The sequence below is a fragment of the Arvicola amphibius genome, chromosome 8 (genome assembly GCF_903992535.2).
Source record: "Arvicola amphibius chromosome 8, mArvAmp1.2, whole genome shotgun sequence".
In the NCBI taxonomy this organism is placed as follows: Eukaryota; Metazoa; Chordata; class Mammalia; order Rodentia; family Cricetidae; genus Arvicola; species Arvicola amphibius.
In genome coordinates this window covers 73,591,109-73,609,869 of record NC_052054.1, presented here as the reverse complement: position 1 = coordinate 73,609,869, position 18,761 = coordinate 73,591,109, and the positions used below count along the sequence as shown (strand labels likewise).

At 48.4% G+C, this 18,761-nt stretch overlaps 1 protein-coding gene across 1 annotated transcript in view; it reads left to right on the top strand.

Annotated features, from left to right (window-relative positions):
• LOC119821679 (poliovirus receptor-like) overlaps nt 1-14,825 on the top strand; it is a 29,425-nt gene extending 14,600 nt beyond the window's left edge. The window contains exons 3-9 of the mRNA XM_038340824.1: nt 863-1,216; nt 3,272-3,577; nt 5,438-5,555; nt 9,080-9,234; nt 10,635-10,727; nt 12,951-12,997; nt 13,926-14,825. Of these exons, the coding sequence (XP_038196752.1) occupies nt 863-1,216; nt 3,272-3,577; nt 5,438-5,555; nt 9,080-9,234; nt 10,635-10,727; nt 12,951-12,997; nt 13,926-14,009 (1,157 nt within the window). The 3' untranslated portion in view covers nt 14,010-14,825. The remainder of the gene's footprint in view (nt 1-862; nt 1,217-3,271; nt 3,578-5,437; nt 5,556-9,079; nt 9,235-10,634; nt 10,728-12,950; nt 12,998-13,925) is intronic.
• The last annotated feature ends 3,936 nt before the right edge of the window (nt 14,826-18,761 follow it).

The window sequence follows — 18,761 nt, the reverse complement described above, 5'->3', positions numbered from 1 at the left end:
AGGCTGGGCTCGTATTCACAGAGATCCATTTCCTTCTGCCTCCTGCGTGCTGGGATTAAAGGTGTTCGCTACCACCACCCGTCAAGGTGCACTGCTTAAAGGGTTTAAACCTTTGCACGGGTGGACCATTGGAGGTCATTTACATCTAAATTAGAGAGTCCATTTTCCAGATGCAGAAACTGATGCCGCAAGAGCAACCCTGTGCAGAGGAGCCCACGGCTCGTCATGGCAGTGCTTGAATTCCCAGAATATAACTCTGAAGTCATTATCCTTGTCACCCAGAGTGCCTGATAATGTTTTCAACTAATGTTGAGAGCCAACTGTGTGTTGGTCTAACGACAGAAAGAGTGTCACAGAGAGCCTACTGGAATGACTATGAATGCACCTTGTCATCTTATGCCTGTGTGATACCCTAGCAAAACCTTCTGTGCCTCCATTTCCCTGTTCATAAGTGGCACCTCTAGCCCAGGTTAGTGATTTACACTTTTAATCCCAGCATTTAGGAGGCAGAGTTACAGGTGAGCAGGTCTCTGAGTTCCAGGCCAGCCTGGTCTATATACTGAGACGCTCTCTCAAATAATAATAATTATTATTATAAATAAGAATGTAAACTAAGTAGCTGGAGAGATGACTCGGCTGTTAAGAGCACTAGCTGGTCTTGCAGAGGACCTGGGTTCCGTTCTCAGCTCTCACATGGAAACACACAACCCTCTGTAACACACGTTTAGGGAGGGAAATCTGCTGCCCCCTTCTGGCCTCCATGGGCACTGCCCACATCTGGTACATATGCATACATGCTAGCAAATTAACATACAAATAAACCATGAAATGAACTGAACTAATAAGGCCTCTGGTTTCACAGCTTCCGGTGTAGCCGTGCAGGTGCTCACTAACGTGACTGGCTTCTTGAATGAGTCTACCGCCTTGTTATGTAGTCTGATGTCTACTGAGAATGTGACAGTCACCCAAGTAACCTGGATGAAGAAGAACCCAGATGGCTCCCGCTCTACCGTGGCTGTCTTCCACCCCACCAAGGGACCCAACATCCCAGACTCAGATAGGATGACGTTCTGGGCCCCCAAGCTGGATGGGCATCCTTGGAATGCATCTCTGGCCATTTCCCACGTGCGAGCCGAAGATGAAGGCAGCTATGAATGTCAATTTGCCACATTCCCCACGGGCAGCAGGAGCAACAGTGTCCATCTGCGGGTGCTTGGTAAGTGTTAGGGTGAGGAGAAGAAACCCTGGGGCTAGAGGAGCAGGGAGCTAGTCAAAAGCAAGGAGGCTTGGGTGACACCCTTAGGACATGACATATCGTCTAAGTCAAAAGATCCAGGCAGGATCCATGTAGCCCAGGCTAGCCTGTAGTTAAGGATGACCTTGACCTCCTGACCTTCCAGTCTCTGCTCCTGAGCACTGGAATTACAGGCATTGCACCCCAGCCCCCCAAACCCTTGTTAAGATGTGGTCTCAATATGTAGCCCTAGCTGACCTGAAGCTTGCTATTAGGTAGACCAGGCTGGCCTCAAACTCACAGAGATTCTCCTGCCTCTGCCTCCTGAGTGCATGGGATTAAAGGTGTGTGCCACCATCACTCAGCTGAGCATTCCTTTTTAATGTATTTAAATGTACCAGGCTTTATCTTTTTGGGCCACCAACCAGCTCCCAAATCAGGACACAGTAACCTATTAGTGTTGAGTGTTCAATCTGGCTTAGGCTCATTTCTGGCTCTTTTAATTTAAATTAGCCTGTTTCTCTTTATCTAAGCTTTGCCTCGGGGCTTTTTACTTTTCTTTCCTTCTGTATATCTTACTTTCTTGCTTCTCATGTCTGTCTGTTTGGCGACTGCCTGGCTTCTTGCCCCAGGTATGTCCCCCATTTTCTCCTCATTTTCTTTCTTTTCTCGAGCCTACATTCTCCTATTTATTCTCTTCCCACCAGCCCCACCTATCCTTTCTCCTGACTAGCTATTGGCCACTCAGCTTTTTATTAGGCCAATCAGGTGCATTAGGCAGGCAAGGTGAAACAACAACAGATCTTTACATAATTAAACATACATCCTTACATCGTTAAACAAATGCAGCATAAACAAATGTAACATATCTTTACATAGTTAAACATTTCACAACATATATATATAATATAGGTAGATGTATACAGTGATATATATATATATGATATATATATATATATTACATGAGTGTTTTCCTGCATATATATCTTTGCACCACCCGTGTGCCTAATGTGGAGGAAGTCAGAAGGGGTGTTGAATCCTTGGTGTTAGTTATGAGTACCATGTTGGTGCTGGAAATTGAACCCCAATCCTCTGGAAGAGCAGCCAGTGCTCTTAACTATTGAGGCATCTCTCCAGCTCCCTCCCAGAGATCATTCTGACAGCTTGACCTGTGTATTCTTTTTTATTGTTGTTATTTGGTTGGTTGGCTTTTCGAGGTGGGGTTTCTCGTTGTAACAAGCTGACTTAATTAGGGTTTCTATTGCTGTGAGAGAGACCACAGCAACTCTTATAAGGAAACATTTAATTGGGATGACTCACTTACAGGTTCAGAGATTCAGTCCATTATCATCACGACAGGGAGCATGGCGACATGCAGGCAGATGTGGTGCTGGAGCTAAAAGTGCTTTCAAACCACAACAGCCCTGGCTGTCCTGCACCTCATTCTGTAGATCAGGCTGGCCTCGAACTCACAGATCTGCCTGCCCCTGCCTCCCAAGCGCTGGGATTAAAGGTGTGCACCACACAGGCCAATGACCTGTATGTTCTTTTTATCTCCCTTAGACAGATAGACGTGTCTACATCTATCTGGCTCTTCAGGAGCAGGGTTGAGGTTGTTTTTTTCATTATATTTTATTTATTTGTGTGCCTATGCATAAGTGTGGTGATGTACCTGAGGCTGTCAGGGAACAAGGTGCAGGAGTTGTCCTACCACATGGACAACTGGGGTCCTGGGGATTGAACTCAGGCTGTCCTTATCTGCCGAACCATCTTGCCAGCCCAGAGCTAGGATTTCAAATTGACCAGCCCATACCCTGTAAACTGTCCCTTCAACACCAAGCAAAGTGGCAGGAACCTGTATTCCTGCCACCAAGGAGTTTGAAGCTAAAGGCTCGTGAGCCCAACCAGGGCTACACAGTGAGATCTTGTCTCAAAAGAAAAGAAAAGAAAAAAAGAAAAAAAATCAAGGTTAAGGGGCTTGCTTCCTCCTGCTACTGAGCAGCAAGTAAAATGATGCGTCTTCAATGGTTCTTGCAGCCCGACCTACAAACACTGCAGAGGCCCTGGAGCCTTCTCCTACCTTGAAGCTGCAGGACTTAGCTAAGTGCACCTCCACTGGCGGTCGCCCTCCACCGCAAATTAGCTGGCTCTCGAACCTAAATGGAAGCGAACCCCATGTTCGTGAAACTACGGAGCAAGGGCCCCAGCCGGGCACCTTCACAGTCACCAGCTTCTTTTCCTCGATGCCCTCGAGCTATGCCGATGGCAAGAACATCACCTGCAGCGTGGAACATGGAAGCGCCCAGGAACCAGAGCTGCTATCTGTGACTCTTTCTGTGCCCTGTGAGTATGTCTGCGCATGCGCACAAGCCCCGGGCTGCCTCCATCTCTCCGAGCTCTATACTAATTCATCCACCATTTGCTCCCATGCCTTAGACGACCGGCTTGGAGAGCTGGCATTATCCCTGCTACATGGACCCGCTTACCTTTTCTAAGACACCCACTGCTTACCCAGCGTGGCCCCCTTGCCCCATCGTCTGTGCCGATCTGCCCGTTCATATTCCACTATCCCAACCACGTAGACTGCCTATGTTGACACCGCCCACAGTTTAACCCTGAGTCCCTGGTCAGTGTTCACATGGTCCTCCAGGGTACTCTACACTGCCTGGCTCTGTCCACACTGGCTCGTCTCTGGGCCGTCTGCGTTCTCTCCACATGTAGGTAGCTGTGATTTATGGATGGAGCCTCACACTCTGTGCCCAGGGTCACCTCCCTTGCCTAGCCTTGTCGACATCGCCACCTGCAGACTTATCCACAGAGAGTCCAGCCAGGCTCACCCACACAGAAGTAGCCTCAGGAAACCTTGACTCTTTCAGATTTTCTAATCACCGTCTTGGCTCAGCGCCTTAGAAGATGCCCGGGGATCTGGCTCAGTTGGTAGACTGCTTCTCTAGTGTGCACAAAGTCGTGGGTTTGAACCCCAGCACCCAGGAAGCAGAGGTCAGATGTCCAAGGTCATCCTAGGGCTTGATGGAAGCACATTCAAGTCCAGCCTGGGCTGCATGAGACCCTGTAAGTCTGGTGTGATGGTGCACACGTAGAATCCCAACACTCGGGAGGCTGAACTCAGAGCATTCGAATTTGAGTCCAGCCTGGGCTATGATACACTCAGAAACAAACCCAAACTCAGTTAACACTCGTAATGGATTTTTCCAAGAGATTGATTTTTTTTATTATTTGTGTGTGTATGTATGTATTTACGTGTCTAAGGGAGGTACACTGTGCATGTGTGGAAATCAGCCCCTCACTTCTCACCTTCCACCGTGGAAGAATTGAGACTTGACATCAGGTCACGGGCCTGGTAACGGGCACCCACTGAGCCGTCTCACTGGTCCAAGGCCATCACTTTGACGTGTAAATGATTTTGTAGACAGTCTTGGTGAGACTTTGTACATTCTTCTTGCCAGACCAAATCTTCACAGTTGTGTGTCTTAGACCAGGCCTGAAGCCCTGGGAGTCTGTGTGGCTGGTGGTTACCATATTGGACTGTGGGAATTTATCTACACACATGCCCACGCATGCATACATGCACACTATCTATCTATCTATCTATCTATCTATCTATCTTCCTAGCTTTACCTTAATATTGCCCCCTAATCTTTGGCCCTGGTTCCTACAAATGAGCTATGAGCTATGCATCTACTCAATAGTTTACCATCCCATATTCTGTCTCTACCAAGCCCATCAGCAATATCAATGCAAGATCACTTTTCAAGGGATGAATTGAATGAGATAGGATCTCCCAATATAGGCCAGGCTGCCCTTGAACTCATGATCTCCTGCCTCAGCCTCCCAAGTGCTGCGATTAATACCTGGCTCCCATACAAGGTCTTGAGACATCCTACACACATTCCTTCCCATCATTGCCTACCCTGGGCTCTCTCTTCCAGGATTTCTCGGAGCCTTGAATGTGCTCCTGGGTGTTTGGAGTGTCCAAAAAAGTCTTTACGCACAGGACACCCAGGATGAGCCAGGGGATGTTCCGGGAAACGTGCTTAAAGGAAGGATCTGTGGGAAGTCCCCTTCGTGTCCCCCTGACTAACGATGCCCTGGGCTAATCCCCAAAGTGCCAAGCTGCCTCCTGCTCAGGAGAAAGCCCTCAGACACCGTCCCGATCTCAGCCTTCGTGTCCGTTCCCTCCAGATCCACCTGAAGTGTCCATCTCTGGCAATGACGAAGAATGGCATGAGGGTAATACTGATGTGGCCCTGTTCTGCGACGCTCGAAGCAAACCAGAGCCCACTGACTATGAATGGAGCACGTAAGTGAGGGGACCTAGGGCTGGCTGTGCGGGAGGAGGGCTGGGCTCAGACCCCACCAGCTATAGATGGAGCACTGAGTGAGAGGACCTGGGGTTGGCTGTGCCGGAGGAGGGCTGGGCTCAGAAGCCACAGGTCTGAGAGTGGGGAGAATACAGGAGCAATAAAAATAGAGTTGGGCATGGTGGTGGTGCACACCTTCAATCCCAGCACTCGGGTGGCAAGGGCAGGTGGATCTTTGTGAGTTTGAGGCCAGCCTGGTCTACAGAATGAGTTCCAGGACAGCCAGGGCTACATAGTGAGACCCTATCTCAAAAATAAGTGAATAGTGGCAGGAGAGATGGCTCAGAGGTTAAGAGCATTGGCTGCTCTCCGGGTTCAATTCCCAGCACCCACATGGCAGCTCACAACTCCAGTTCCAGGGGATCTGATACCCTCACATAGACATACATATAGGTAAAAAAAAAACAATGAACATAAAATATAAATAAATTTTTAAAAATATCAAAACAGGTAGAATCATTCTATATTCCCAGTAAAAAAATTCTTCTTGTGACTGGGGATTTTCTGAGGTGAGCTGATCCAGGCCATGGCCACCAGCTCTCCTGGGATTTTTTTATACCACACCCCTAGGGATTCCCCATCTCTGTGCAGGTTGAAGGTCACAAAGTGCTGGGACAATGGCTTAATACTGGTAAGTCCCCGGGTGAGCCCTCACAGGGCAGAAGCAAATCAAAGATGTCTGACTTATCCCCACACATGGGTTCCTGACTGCCCCGCCCCTGAAGCCGGCCAGTCATCCCAGTGCGCAGATGAGGAAGTTAGCCCCAGAGCTGTGAAAGCTCCGGATTCGTTTGGAGGTTGAGGGTGTTGGAGATGGCTCGCTCGGTCAAGAAAGTGCTTGCTGTACACGCATGAGGGCCTGAAACTGATGCCAGCACCCACATGAGTAAAGACCTCATCTCTGTTTATAACACGCTCACATGAACATCCATGCAGGCTGCTCTCACATGAACATCCATGCAGGCTACGCTCACATGAACATCCATGCATGCTGTTCTCACATGAACATCCATGCACGCTGCTCTCATATGAACATCCATGCAGGCTATGCTCACATGAACACCCATGCAGGCTGCTCTCACATGAACATCCATGCAGGCTGCTCTCATATGAACATACATGCAGGCTACTCTCATATGAACATACATGCAAGAAAAGGGTGATTTTCTTTTCTTCAGTGGAGGCTGGAATCCAGGGTCATACACACTAGGAAAATACTTTACTACTGAGCCACACCCCACCCCATCCCTCACTGGGGGATTCTAGCAAGCTCTCTGCCACCTGCCCAAATATATAAATAACATATTTTTATTAGGGTTCTTTTTTAAAAAAATAATTTGGCTGAACCATTCTAGAACTTTCAAACAGTTCCATTAGAAGCAAAAACAGTGTGTGTACCCAGGTACAGCCACCCATGTCCTAAAACAGCTTCTACTGTGTTTGGTTAGTCACACACACATACACACATACACACACACACACACACACACACACACACATGCCTGCCCCTGCCCTTGTCTTTTGCTCTGGTTCCCAACAGCTGTAATTTTTCCCCGAGGGGCAATTTCCACACATTTTCGTCCATCTTAAAAATATTTTTTAAAAAAGCTCTTAGTTTCACAACCCTGTTTCCTCCAACATCTTGGTAGAGAAATTTTCAAATATACAGTCATAGGAATTTTCCAAATGAGTGCTCAAAAAACCCAAAATCCAACCTCAGGTATTCTCCTGCTAATATTTCACTTCTCCTAATTTGATGTTTTGGGACATTACTACATTTATTCATTTATTTTACTGAGAGTAGCCCCCAGTGCCACAGTGCACATGTGGAGTATCCCCCAGTGCCACACTGCACATGTGGAGGAGTATCCTCCAGTGCCACAGTGCACATGTGGAGGTCTGAGGATAACTCGCAGGAGCCGGTTCTCTCTTTCCAACGTGTGTGTCCTGGGGCTCGACCTCGGGTCATCAGGCCCCACTTTTGGCTTTTTGAGACAGTCTCTATGCAGACCTCAACATGGCTGGCCTTGAACTTGCTGCAGCCCTCCTGCTCCCTGTCCCCAAGGTCTGGAGCTATAGGTGTGATCCAGAACCTGAAGATCCTTTTGCCTCAGCCTCCTGCTTGCTAGGATTCCTGGGGTCACCACCAGACCCTGTCCATAGTTGATGGCATTAGAGTCTCTTCTGTATATGTCATCAGTTACTTAAGCAGTCCTTAGGGCCAGGTGTGGTGGCGCACGGCACTCCACAGGCAGAGAGACAAGTGGGTCTCTGAGTTCAAGGCCAGCCCAGCCTACAAAGCAAATTCTAGGCCAGCCTAGGTGGGAGTCTTTATAAAAATAAAACAAGCCAGTCCGTATTGTGGGATAAGGTGACTATTTTTATATGTTAACCATGTGGTCATGCCATGGTGGTTGGTGACCAGGCCACATTAGCTGGTCTCTGGGTACCAGTTTCCAGCGGAAGGAACTGACATCAAAGATTTGGCATCATTAGAACTGGAAACTTGACAGATGGGGAGAGCACCTGCCTAGAATCCCCCAGTGAGGGGCTGGGAGTTCGGCTCCATGATTAGTGGTTATTTAGTATGGGTTCTAGCCTCAGTACAAAAGAAAAAAAGGTGGGTGGGGCACAGAGCATAGAGGTGCCTCGGTGCTTGAGTGGCTGAGGCAGGAGGATTTCCCAAACGCCACAGCCGAGGCTGTCAGACCAGATGAGTGGTTATGCTTCCTCCTCGCTTCGGTAGAGGGTTCAGAACTCCACACTTCCACGCCCTCCCCTCCCTGCTGGGATGTGTTCTCAGGACTTGGGCCCATCCTTCAACCCTATGCGGTGCCTTATGTTGGCCAAAGTCCATGCTCTCCATAAGGTTGGCCAAAGTCTAAGCTCTCGGCCTTACCAAGCAAGATAGAGTTATAAAGAAAGTCTGAGAAATGTCTGGTATAGATAAAACAAGGGTGGGGATTAGGGAAAGGGGGTTGCTTCGCAGGAGAAACAGTGGGGCCAGACCACAGGAGTGGATCAGGCAGAGCTCTCTGCACCTGGAGAAATGACATTGTGTGTAGAGAGAACGACATTTACAAATGCATTTCTGTCCATCAGCTGTTGCTTCTGGAAAGGCCTAAGTGGGGTGTTGGTGCGTGGGGCAGGAGGCCCATGTGACTGTGCACAGGGAGGCGAAGGAGAGAGTGCTGAGGGCACTAGTGAAGAGGGGCGCATCACGTGGAGCCTGGGGTTTGCGCTGGTTCTGGGAAGTGGAATTGGGTGCATGCGCGCCCTCTTGTGGCCTTATGGGGAACAGCCACAGGCGAAGAGGAAACCAGAGCCTGGGAGCATGAAGATGGGAGGAGTGCGGGCTTGCAGTCTGTGGGCCTGTATGTGACTAGACCTGGTCTGTGTCCCTACCACACTGTGGATGCCCCCATCAGCAGAGGCTGCCTGCTTACCATCTTGTCTCCTCCAGGACTACGGGTCCTCTGCCCAGCAACACTGAGGCCCAGGGCAATCGGCTCCTAATTCACAAGGTGAACAAGACCACTATCAATAACGTGACCTTCATCTGCAATGTCACCAATGCCCTAGGATCCGGACAGAACCAAATAACCGTCCATGTTAAAGGTGAGCTGTCCTCAGACCAGGAGGGAAGGGTACAGCAGGATGGCCCCCAGGGATGGGAGCAGGGTGTGCGTGTGGCTGAATGACGGTGGGTCATAAGTCACAGATTTCACCAGCCCGGGCTAGGGCAGGTGTGACCTAAGGACTCGGAAAGCCCTCTTTCTACCGGCTACAAAGACTTTAGTCTGGTCGCACAGGGATGACTCAGTGGCCAAAGGTGCCTGTGCCAAGCCTGACCTGGGCTCAGTCCTTGGCACACTTGGTGGAAAGAGACACCCAACTTCCACAGCTTTCTTCTGCCCTTCACTGATACCCACCATGGCCGGCACGTGTGCACACATATGCAACACACACACATAAACAATCGTAATTTTTAATTGGAAAAAAATAATTTGTTGAAAACACAGCTTCAGTTCTGGTTAGATCCAGGTGCTAGACCCACGTCACTCAGGAATTCTCTTACATCTTTCTCTTTTTTAATTTATTTTATTATTATCAATACAGTGTTCTGCCTGCATGGCACAAGATCAGATCTCATTACAGATGGTTGTGAGCTACCACGTGGTGCTGGGAATTGAACTCATGACCTCTGGAAGAGCAGTCAATGTTCTTAAGCTCTGAGCCATCTCTCCAGCCCCTTCTTTATATCTCTTATCTCTGCTGCCAGGTGTGGGGGTGCACACCAATAATCACAGTACTCAGAAGGCTGAAGCAGTGAGAAAGGCAGTTTGGGGCCAGCCTGGGCCAATTGCCTAATTCTGCCTTTTTTATGCTGGGTTAAATATCAGGCAGGGTCTTACCAGGCTAGACAGGGAGAGTGGGATGTCCCAATTGACCAGGCTAGACAGGGAGAATGGGATGCCATGATTGACCAGGCTAGACAGGGAGAATGGAATGTCCCGATTGACCAGGCTAGACAGGAAGAATGGGATGTCCTGATTGACCAGGCTAGACAGGGAGAATGGGATGTCCTGATTGACCTGGCTAGAAAGGGAGACTGGGATGTCCCGATTGATCAGGCTAGCATGAAAAAAGGAAAAGGAAATCCCAGTTGCTTGCATAGCATTCAGGAGGTCCTGGGTTCAAGCTGCAGTACCCCATCTACCTGGTTCACTCCTGGTTGTGGTGTACACCTGTAATCACAGTGCATGGGAGAGAGAGTGGGAGGAGAAATGGGCACATGGGGTTATCCTTGGCTACAGAGCAAGTATGAGTCCAGCCTATGCTACAGGAGCTCCCATCTCAAACATCCCCCTGTAGGAATCGTAAAATGTGGCCAACACCTGGACACTGTAGACTGAGGAAGATGGAGTTCCCCACAAAAAACAAGAGGTTGTTTCAAAGATGCAGGTGTAACTTGAAAGCTGGGTAACTTCTCACCTGCTCACCCATTTATTTTCCAGAGTCTGTGCCATCAGACAGGGCCACCATCATCGGCATCACCATCGGCATCTTTGCACTTCTCATAGTTATAGGACTCCTGTGTTGTTGTTATGGTGAGTCTCTTCTTCCTTGGTACATTCCCCCACCCGCTTGCCAAGGCCACTGCAAAGTAGTCCCCGCTATGTGTGGGGGATTCTAGGCAGGGGCTCTACCACTGAGCCACACCCCAGCCCCTCACTGGGGGATTCTAGGCAGGGGCTCTACCACTGAGCCACGCCCTCAACCCCTCGTTTTTCTAAGCACTAGCTCTGAATGCCGCTGAAATCTGCACAGGATCCTGTGTTGTATACAGGAAGGGACTGCTGACACTGACCGTCCTTTGCAGCCACAGAGCTGCAGAGTGGCCCATCAGTCATAGAAGGCCCTGCTTCATGACTGACTTTCTCCCTCAGTCATGAAACAACCCTGCCGCCTTCAGTTTTACTCAGGCCAGCCTTGCTCAGTCCTTGTGATCACTGTGGAGACATGAGTCTTTCTTCTAGTGGACTGTGAGCACAGAGGGCTAGGCTGGGTCTGTCAGGGTCAAGGATAGCCTCAGGTACATAGGTCAGCCTGTGCTACGGGAACAGAAAAACAAAACAAACAAAACAACAACAAGGAAAGGCTAGGGAAGAGAATGAATATATCAGGGTCCCAATAATTCCTTCAGGGTCACACTCCAGTGACCTACCTTCCTCCTGGTAGGCTCTGCCCCCTGCAGTTCACCACCTCCTGACACCTTGAATCTAGACCTTTAACACATGGGCTTTCAAAAGCCATACTCTAAGATGGGTGTGGTGATGGGGGCCTCTGTCATCCCGGCACTTGGGAGGTAGAGGCAGGAAGATTGTGAATTGGAAGCCAGCCTGGGCTACATGGCAGAACCTACTCCTCCAAGACAGACCTGCACTATAGCCCCTGTTTTAGTGCAACAAACAGCACCCAGCGTGGGGAACTGCGTCCACATAAAGCCTGAGAGAGCTTGGGAAGTATTCTAGACAGAAAAGAATAGAGGAAAGCATGGCTTCTTGATAGCAGCACTTTCTCGGGTGGGCTCTGCTTTCTAGAGGCAAGCACTCTCATTTAAGAGAGTCTTCCTGACTCAGTTTTAGCTGCAAAATCTTGCAGCTCTTTTAAGAGGTCCTGCCACGAAATACTTAAATGGTGTTGATGAAAAGCTGACCGCATGCTTTTTGGTGGGGGGGGGCCCTCATTATGTTAGGGGTCGAGAGGGTGACTTCATCTCTGTGACTCAGTTTCCCCATCTGTAAAAAGGGTGGAATGACACATGCCATAGCACGGCACTTGCTGTATGGGAGCCACGCACTGGGAATACATTAGCTACAATGATTATCGTCACCATCATTAATGCCCCAGAGAGGCCAGGCTGTCTGTGTTATTCTCAGCTATATTCCTGGTATCTTCAATTCCCTTATCACAAAGAAGGTTTTTTTCCTTTTAACCCCTACTAGATAGCTGAGGGAACTGAGACATCAAGAAGTTAAGTCACTCTGCCCAAGGTCACACCAGCCCTAAAGAACAGAGATGGAATTTGGGCCATTGAGTAAATAATTTTGTTTTTGAGACAAGAGTCTCAGTCTGTAGCCCCAGCTGACCCGGAATCCAGTACATAGATCAGGGTACTCTGAACTCACAGAGATCCCCCTGCCTCTATGTCCTAAGTGCTGGGACTGAAGATGTGCACCACCATGCCTAGCTTTATGTTTTCTTTTGTCAGCTTGCATGGGTGTTTTCTGTCTGCATGTACGTCTGCGCAGCACATTCATGCCGTTTCCACAGCCAGAAGAAGGCGTCAGGTCCCCTGGAGCTAGAGTTACAGATGATGGTTCTGAGCTGACATGTGGGTGCTGGGAATTGAATCCAGGTCCCAGAGGAGCCAGTGTGCTTAATCACTGAGCCATTTTTTTGGCCTCTTATGTTTTGTTTTGTTGAGACTGGGTCTCATGTAAATTTAGGTTGACCTCAAATTTTTTATGTAGCCTGAGATGACCCTGAATTACTGCTCTACCTCTAAAGTGTGTGCTACCTCCCTGGCTCCATCAATGCAGAGGCGGAAGAGGACTGGCTATTCTCAAATCCTCTTCCCACGATTCCCAGCCTACACGCCCTTTCCCCACGATTCCCAGTTTCCCCTCTTCCCACGATTCCCAGAGTCCTAGACGCCTCTTCCATGATTCCCAGCCTAGATGCCTCTTCCCGCAATTCCCAGTCTAGACGCCCCCTTCCCACGATTCCCAGAATCTCTTTCTCTCTGACAAGTTCTCTCGTTTCTCCAGTTCGATCTCGGCGGTCCAGGTCCGATTCCAGGCCCTCAACGCAGGTGGTGAGTACAGAGGCACAAGGGAGGAATACAGGGGTCTGGGTGGACCACGGGCCTGTTTGTTTTCTGGGACTCTCTCAAGGAGGGGGCAGATAGCTGCAGCATGGTATCGCGGAGCAGGGGTTTTCCAGGTGCCCAGCTTGTGCACCACTGGGAGGGAGTGGAGACTTCGGGCGATGGGTTCTGGTGGGAGGGGCCTGGGTTGTGCCGAGTGTGTCTCCGGAGGGGATACTGGGACCATGCACACACAACCTGCTTAGGTTTTTATTGTTGTTTTCTACTTTCTGCACTTTTTAGGCTTGGGGGTGAGGTTGAGGCAGTTTCTCATGTTCTCCTGGCTGTCCTGTGACTTGCTCTGTAAACTGGACTGGCCTCGAATTCACAGAGATCTGCCTGCTTCTGCCTCCTGAGTGCTGGGATTCTTTGGGGGGGGGGGTTATTTATTTATTATGTACACAGCATTCTGTCTGCATGTATGCCTGCAGGCCAGAAGAGGGCACTATATTTCATTATAGATGATTGTGGGCCACTATGTGGTTGCTGGGAATTGAAATCAGGACCTCTAGAAGATCAGCCAGTGCTCTTAACCTCTGGGCCATCTCTCCAGCCCCTGCTTTTTAGATCTGGCCAAGGCTGGCCTCAGCTTCTCAGCCTACCCGTCTCTATCTCTGCAATGGTGGGATCACAGGCATGCCCCGTTGCACCCAGCTCACTTAATTTTTTTGAGATATCTCACTGTGTAGCCTAGGATAGCCTCTAACTCATGATCCTCCTGCCTCAGACTCCAGAGTGCTAAGGTCATGAGACATGCCTATCTCCTAAGCCTGCCCGTGGCCACTGCTTAGGGGCCCAAGTGCTCTTTGAACACTTCACTGGGAAAATTGTTTATCTGAGAGAGGCCCCGACTGATGTTTGATGTCCCCCTTCACAGGTGTATTCACCTGTGAACAACAACATCAACTCTACCCAGGACATAGAGATGAACAGCATTAATTCCCATAACCAAAGAACTTGAAGCTTCAACAACTGGAACCCCACAGACAGATGAAGAAGCCTCCAGAGAGACTGACTGCCCAGTGTGGTGATCGCCAAATGTCCAGGGGTCTCCCAGGACCCTAGTAAATTCCACATTGTCAGAAAGCGCTCATGGAGCCCAGTGTGGTGGCCCACACCGTCATTCCAGCAGGAGGACAAATGCAAGCCTGAGTCTAGCCTGGGCTACAGAGTGAAGCCCGTGTATACACAGACAAGCAAACACACAGGCTGGAGGGATTGAGAAACTGGGACAAAAGCCGAAGTCTTTCCGTGGGAAAGATAAATCCTCTACCTCATGTTGGACCGTGTAGAATGGTCAAGGAGCTGAAAGACTTTGGCCACCGAGATTCAACTTCAGGATCTCCTTAGCAACTGAGTCATTCCGGGCTCTCTACTCTCTTGCCAAGGTCTCACTATATAGCCAAGGTTAGGCTCAAACTCACAGAGATCTGTCTGCCTCTACCTCCCAAATGCTGGGGTTGAAGGTGTGAGCCACCACACCCTGCTCAGTCTCCCTTTTCATAAAGTGAAGAATATATATTTATTTTAAAAAGCTATATAGTTTTGTATGTATTTTTGAGACAGAGTTTTATATAGCCCAGGCTAACCTCAAGCTTACTATGTAAGCAAGAATGATCTTACTAATTTATTCTAACTTATTTGTTTTCAAGCGTAAACATACCCCACCCCCATTCCCTCACCTCTTCTCTCAATCCGTTAGTCTCCTTAATTCTGATTTATTTTTTAATTGCAGACATTGTTTTATTTAACCATATAAAAATCTGTGAACCACAAATGAAAGAAAATGTGTTTGTCTTTCTGAGGCTAACTCAATTTATTTAATATGATTCTTTTTCCACTTGTATCCATTTTCCTGCAAATGATGGAACCTTGTTTTCCCTTGTGGGGGGAAAAATTCCCAGTGTGTGTACCACCTTTTCTTTGCACACTCCTCTGTGGGCGCACACCCAGGATGGTTCCGTGTCTGAGTTATTGTGCGCAGGCTACAGTAAACGCCAGCATGCAAGTGTCTCTGTGATCTAGCGACCTGGAATTTTGCAGACAAATCCCCAGGAATGGCATAGCCGCGTCATGTCTGCATCCACACAGTGATGTGTAAAGGTTCCATTTGTCTGCGTCCTTGACAGTGTTTGCTGTTCTCTTGATGGCTGCCATTCTGACTGGGATGGGATAGAATCTCTGTGTGTGTGTGTGTGTGTGTGTGTGTGTGTGTGTGTGTGTGTGTGTGTGTAAGGCTGGGATTAAAGGCATACTTTTAACCTGCATTTTCCTGATAGCTAATGAGGTCGGACATGGTGGTAGTTTGAATGAAAATGTCCCCTGCAGGCTCATAGGCGTGGCACTGTTAGGAAATGTGAACTTGTTGGTTTTGTGGAATATTATTTTAAGATGTGTTACATTTGTTTATGCTGTGGAGTGTTTCTTTAATGATGCAAAGATGTGTTGCGTTCTTTTCTGTTGCATTTGTTTAACTCTGTGAAACTGTGTTACTGTGCCTGTCTAAAACTTAACCTGATGGTCTAATAAAGAGCTGAACAGCCAATAGCAAGGCAGGAGCAAGGATAGGCGGGGCTGGCAGGCAGAGAGAATAAATAGGAGGAGAAATCTGGGGAGAGAGAATCGAGGAGCAAGAAGAAGGTGAGAGGCTACCCAGTCATCCACCCGCTACCCAGCCATCCACGGAGTAAGAATGAAGGAACAGTATACAGAAGGAGGAAAAGGAAAAAGCCCAGAGGCAAAAGGTAGATGGGATAATTGAACTTAAGCAAAGCTGACTGGAAATAAGCCAAGCTAAGCCTGGGCATTTATAATTAATAAGTCTTCATGTGTATTTATTTGGGAGTTGGATGGTGGGCCCCAAAAGACCAAAGTAAAGAGTAATAAACAACCAACAACAGCTGGAGTGGGTGCGTCACCGTCACCGCAGATGGGCTCTGAGGTTCAAATGCTCTAGGTCAACCCAGTGTCACCACATCTGCCTACACGCCACCATGCTTCCTGCCATGATGATAATGCACCAAACATCTGAAACAGTAAGCCAGTTCCAGTGTTTCCTCATAAGACCTGTCTTGGTCATGGTGTCTCTTGACAGCAGTAGAATCCCTAAACTAAGACAGACATTTTTTTCATATCTGTATCACCATTGTTTGCCATCTTTGGAGAACTGTGTATTCGTTTTGTGAGCCCATTTATTGACTGCGTTGTTGTTTTTCTTGTTTAGTTTTTTTTCTTTGAAACAGCGTCTCAGTGTAGGTCTGGTGTCCAGAACTCACAGAAATCCCGTCTCTGCCTGGTGAGTACCACCGCACACTGTGCCTAGATCTTACAATGTTTTCCGTGCAGTCTCCTCAGCAGCCCCCATCCCACACTTACATTAAGGTCTATGGTGCATTTGGATTTGGTTTCTGCTCAGGGTGAGATAAAAGGACTGAGTTTAGTTCTTCTCCGTGGTGGACACTGTTTCCCCAGCACCATTTGTTGAAAGAGCTGTTTTTTTTCCAATGTTTATTTTTTTTAACATCTTTATTTAAAACACACACACAAGAAATCATTAGCCAGTCCTGGTGGCATACACCTTTAGTCCTAGCTCTCTTGTGAGGCAGGGGCAGGCAGATCTCTGCGAGTTCGAGGCCAGCCTGGTCTACAGGGCGAGTTCCAGGAAAGCTAGAACTATGCAGGTAAACCCTTTCACAGAAAGGAAAGAAAGAGAGAAGGAAGGAAGGAGGAAAAGAACAGAAACCAGCTGGCTATAGTTGCGTGAATTGTAGCCCAGGTTGTCCTTGAAGTCACTGTATAGCTGAGGCTAGCCTTGAACCCTAGTCCCACCTCCACCTTCCAAGTGCCAGATTTCCAGGTGTACAGACTGGAACAGTGGAGGACTGTCAGCTCCGGCAACCTTTTGCCAAACCCTGTGTCCCGAGAGGGGTCCTGCTGGAGTGGCTGAGACAGGCAGGTTTTTAACTCACCTGTGAAAGATGCTGGGGCCCCTGCAGCCATGCCGCACCAGGGGGCACAATAGCTCAAATGTGGCTGTAGTGATGCTTTAAAAGACCTCTGGGCGTGAGGACCTGATTCAGGTCCCAGCGCACATGTAAAAAGTACACTCTCACAAATATATGTGCCTGCACTACACACACACACACACACACACACACAAGTATGCCACACTCATATGGGGGTCTCAGCAAACCGCAGGGCAGGCAGAGTAAGAACCCAGAGAGGCAGGAAGGAAATCGGCTCAGCAAGACTCAGTAACTGGTGTTGGTTCCAACTTCTAGAGTCTGAACATAGGGTAATGGTTTATTTTAGGCAGATTTATATACAGTAAAATTTGGGAAAATGTTTCCTGGTGTAGCATAATTCCGTGTGCACAAGGAGACATAATTCGATCAAAACTTCGCAAAGCACATGTCACTTCTTCCATGAAGATGGGTTCTGCAGATAGGCTACATGTGTTATCTTAAGGGCCAAGGGGAAGGTCTGGTGTGGTCTTGGTCATACAGATAGTGTAGAGATCCTCTGAACTATTAGCCACCTCTGATCATGGTTGAGGAGCATGGGGGAGCCCCTGGCCGGACAGAAGGGAAGGATAATTGATATGGAAGTAAGGGATTAACCTATGCGCTACCGCTCTGGGGTCTGTAAATTTACTAACACCCGCCTGGCTTCAATTGTCATCCTTAGAGCCCTTAGCTGAGAATCTCCAGAAAGCAACCTGGAGGGCGGAGCCAAACCCTCAATAGTGATGGGTGGATAAGACCTTGCCCAACTGATGTGGCCCAAAATGTTAAATTTTGCTCTTTTAGTTAATTTCTCGTGAAAGTTAAGCACTCATTTAGGTGTTGATCAGATGAGCAGAAGAGGATGATGCCATCCATGCAATGAATGATGAAAGTTCATCACTTAATAAGGAAGTTAGCCTCGGGACAGCACTCGGGCGCGCTAGGTCCCAGCTGCCATTGTTCTGAACGAGCGGCCACATCCGTTTAATTTTTCCCCATGAAGGGACCATTGAACAATCTATATGGGTTGATTCCACTGTGGGGGTGTAAGGTGTTCCGTGTTGCTCGGGATAATCAAAGAAAAACAAAGAGGGTCACTCCAAGGTGTCATTCAGGCTCGGTGGCATCCGGGAGGAACAGTTTCTGTGAGCTGAACCTCCACCAGCCATGACTGTGACACCAAGCTTTCTTTTTGTGAGAAACGGATTCCTCATTCCAAAGCCCCTGATCTAATCTATAGGTTTCTGAAGAAAAACACACACACACACCCCGAAACCTTATTGTGTACTGTTCGCAGCACCCAATGATTCCCGATATCCAGGTGTGCCAGGATCGTCATGCAAAGGCTGTGCCTCTCTTTCAGAAAGGAACGTCATAGATAACAGAGAACCACTGTTTTCAACAATGGTTTCTTCAAGGTCTAAGTCCTTCTAGGAAACGACTGTTCATTCCACGTCTGTCGTGGAATGATCTTTTTGAATGCTGTGAAGATGTGTCTCTCTGATTGGTTTAATAAAAAGCCAACAGCCAATAGCTTGGCAGGATTTCCAGGCACAGAGAATGCTGGGAAGAAAAAAGGCGCAGTCACCAGCCTGATAAGAGAACAAGGAAGACCTGAGGAGGAGATGTAACAGGCTCAAGCTATGTAGCAGCACATAAAGAAATGATTAATTTAAAGAATTATAAGAGCTAGTTAGAAACAGGCCTAA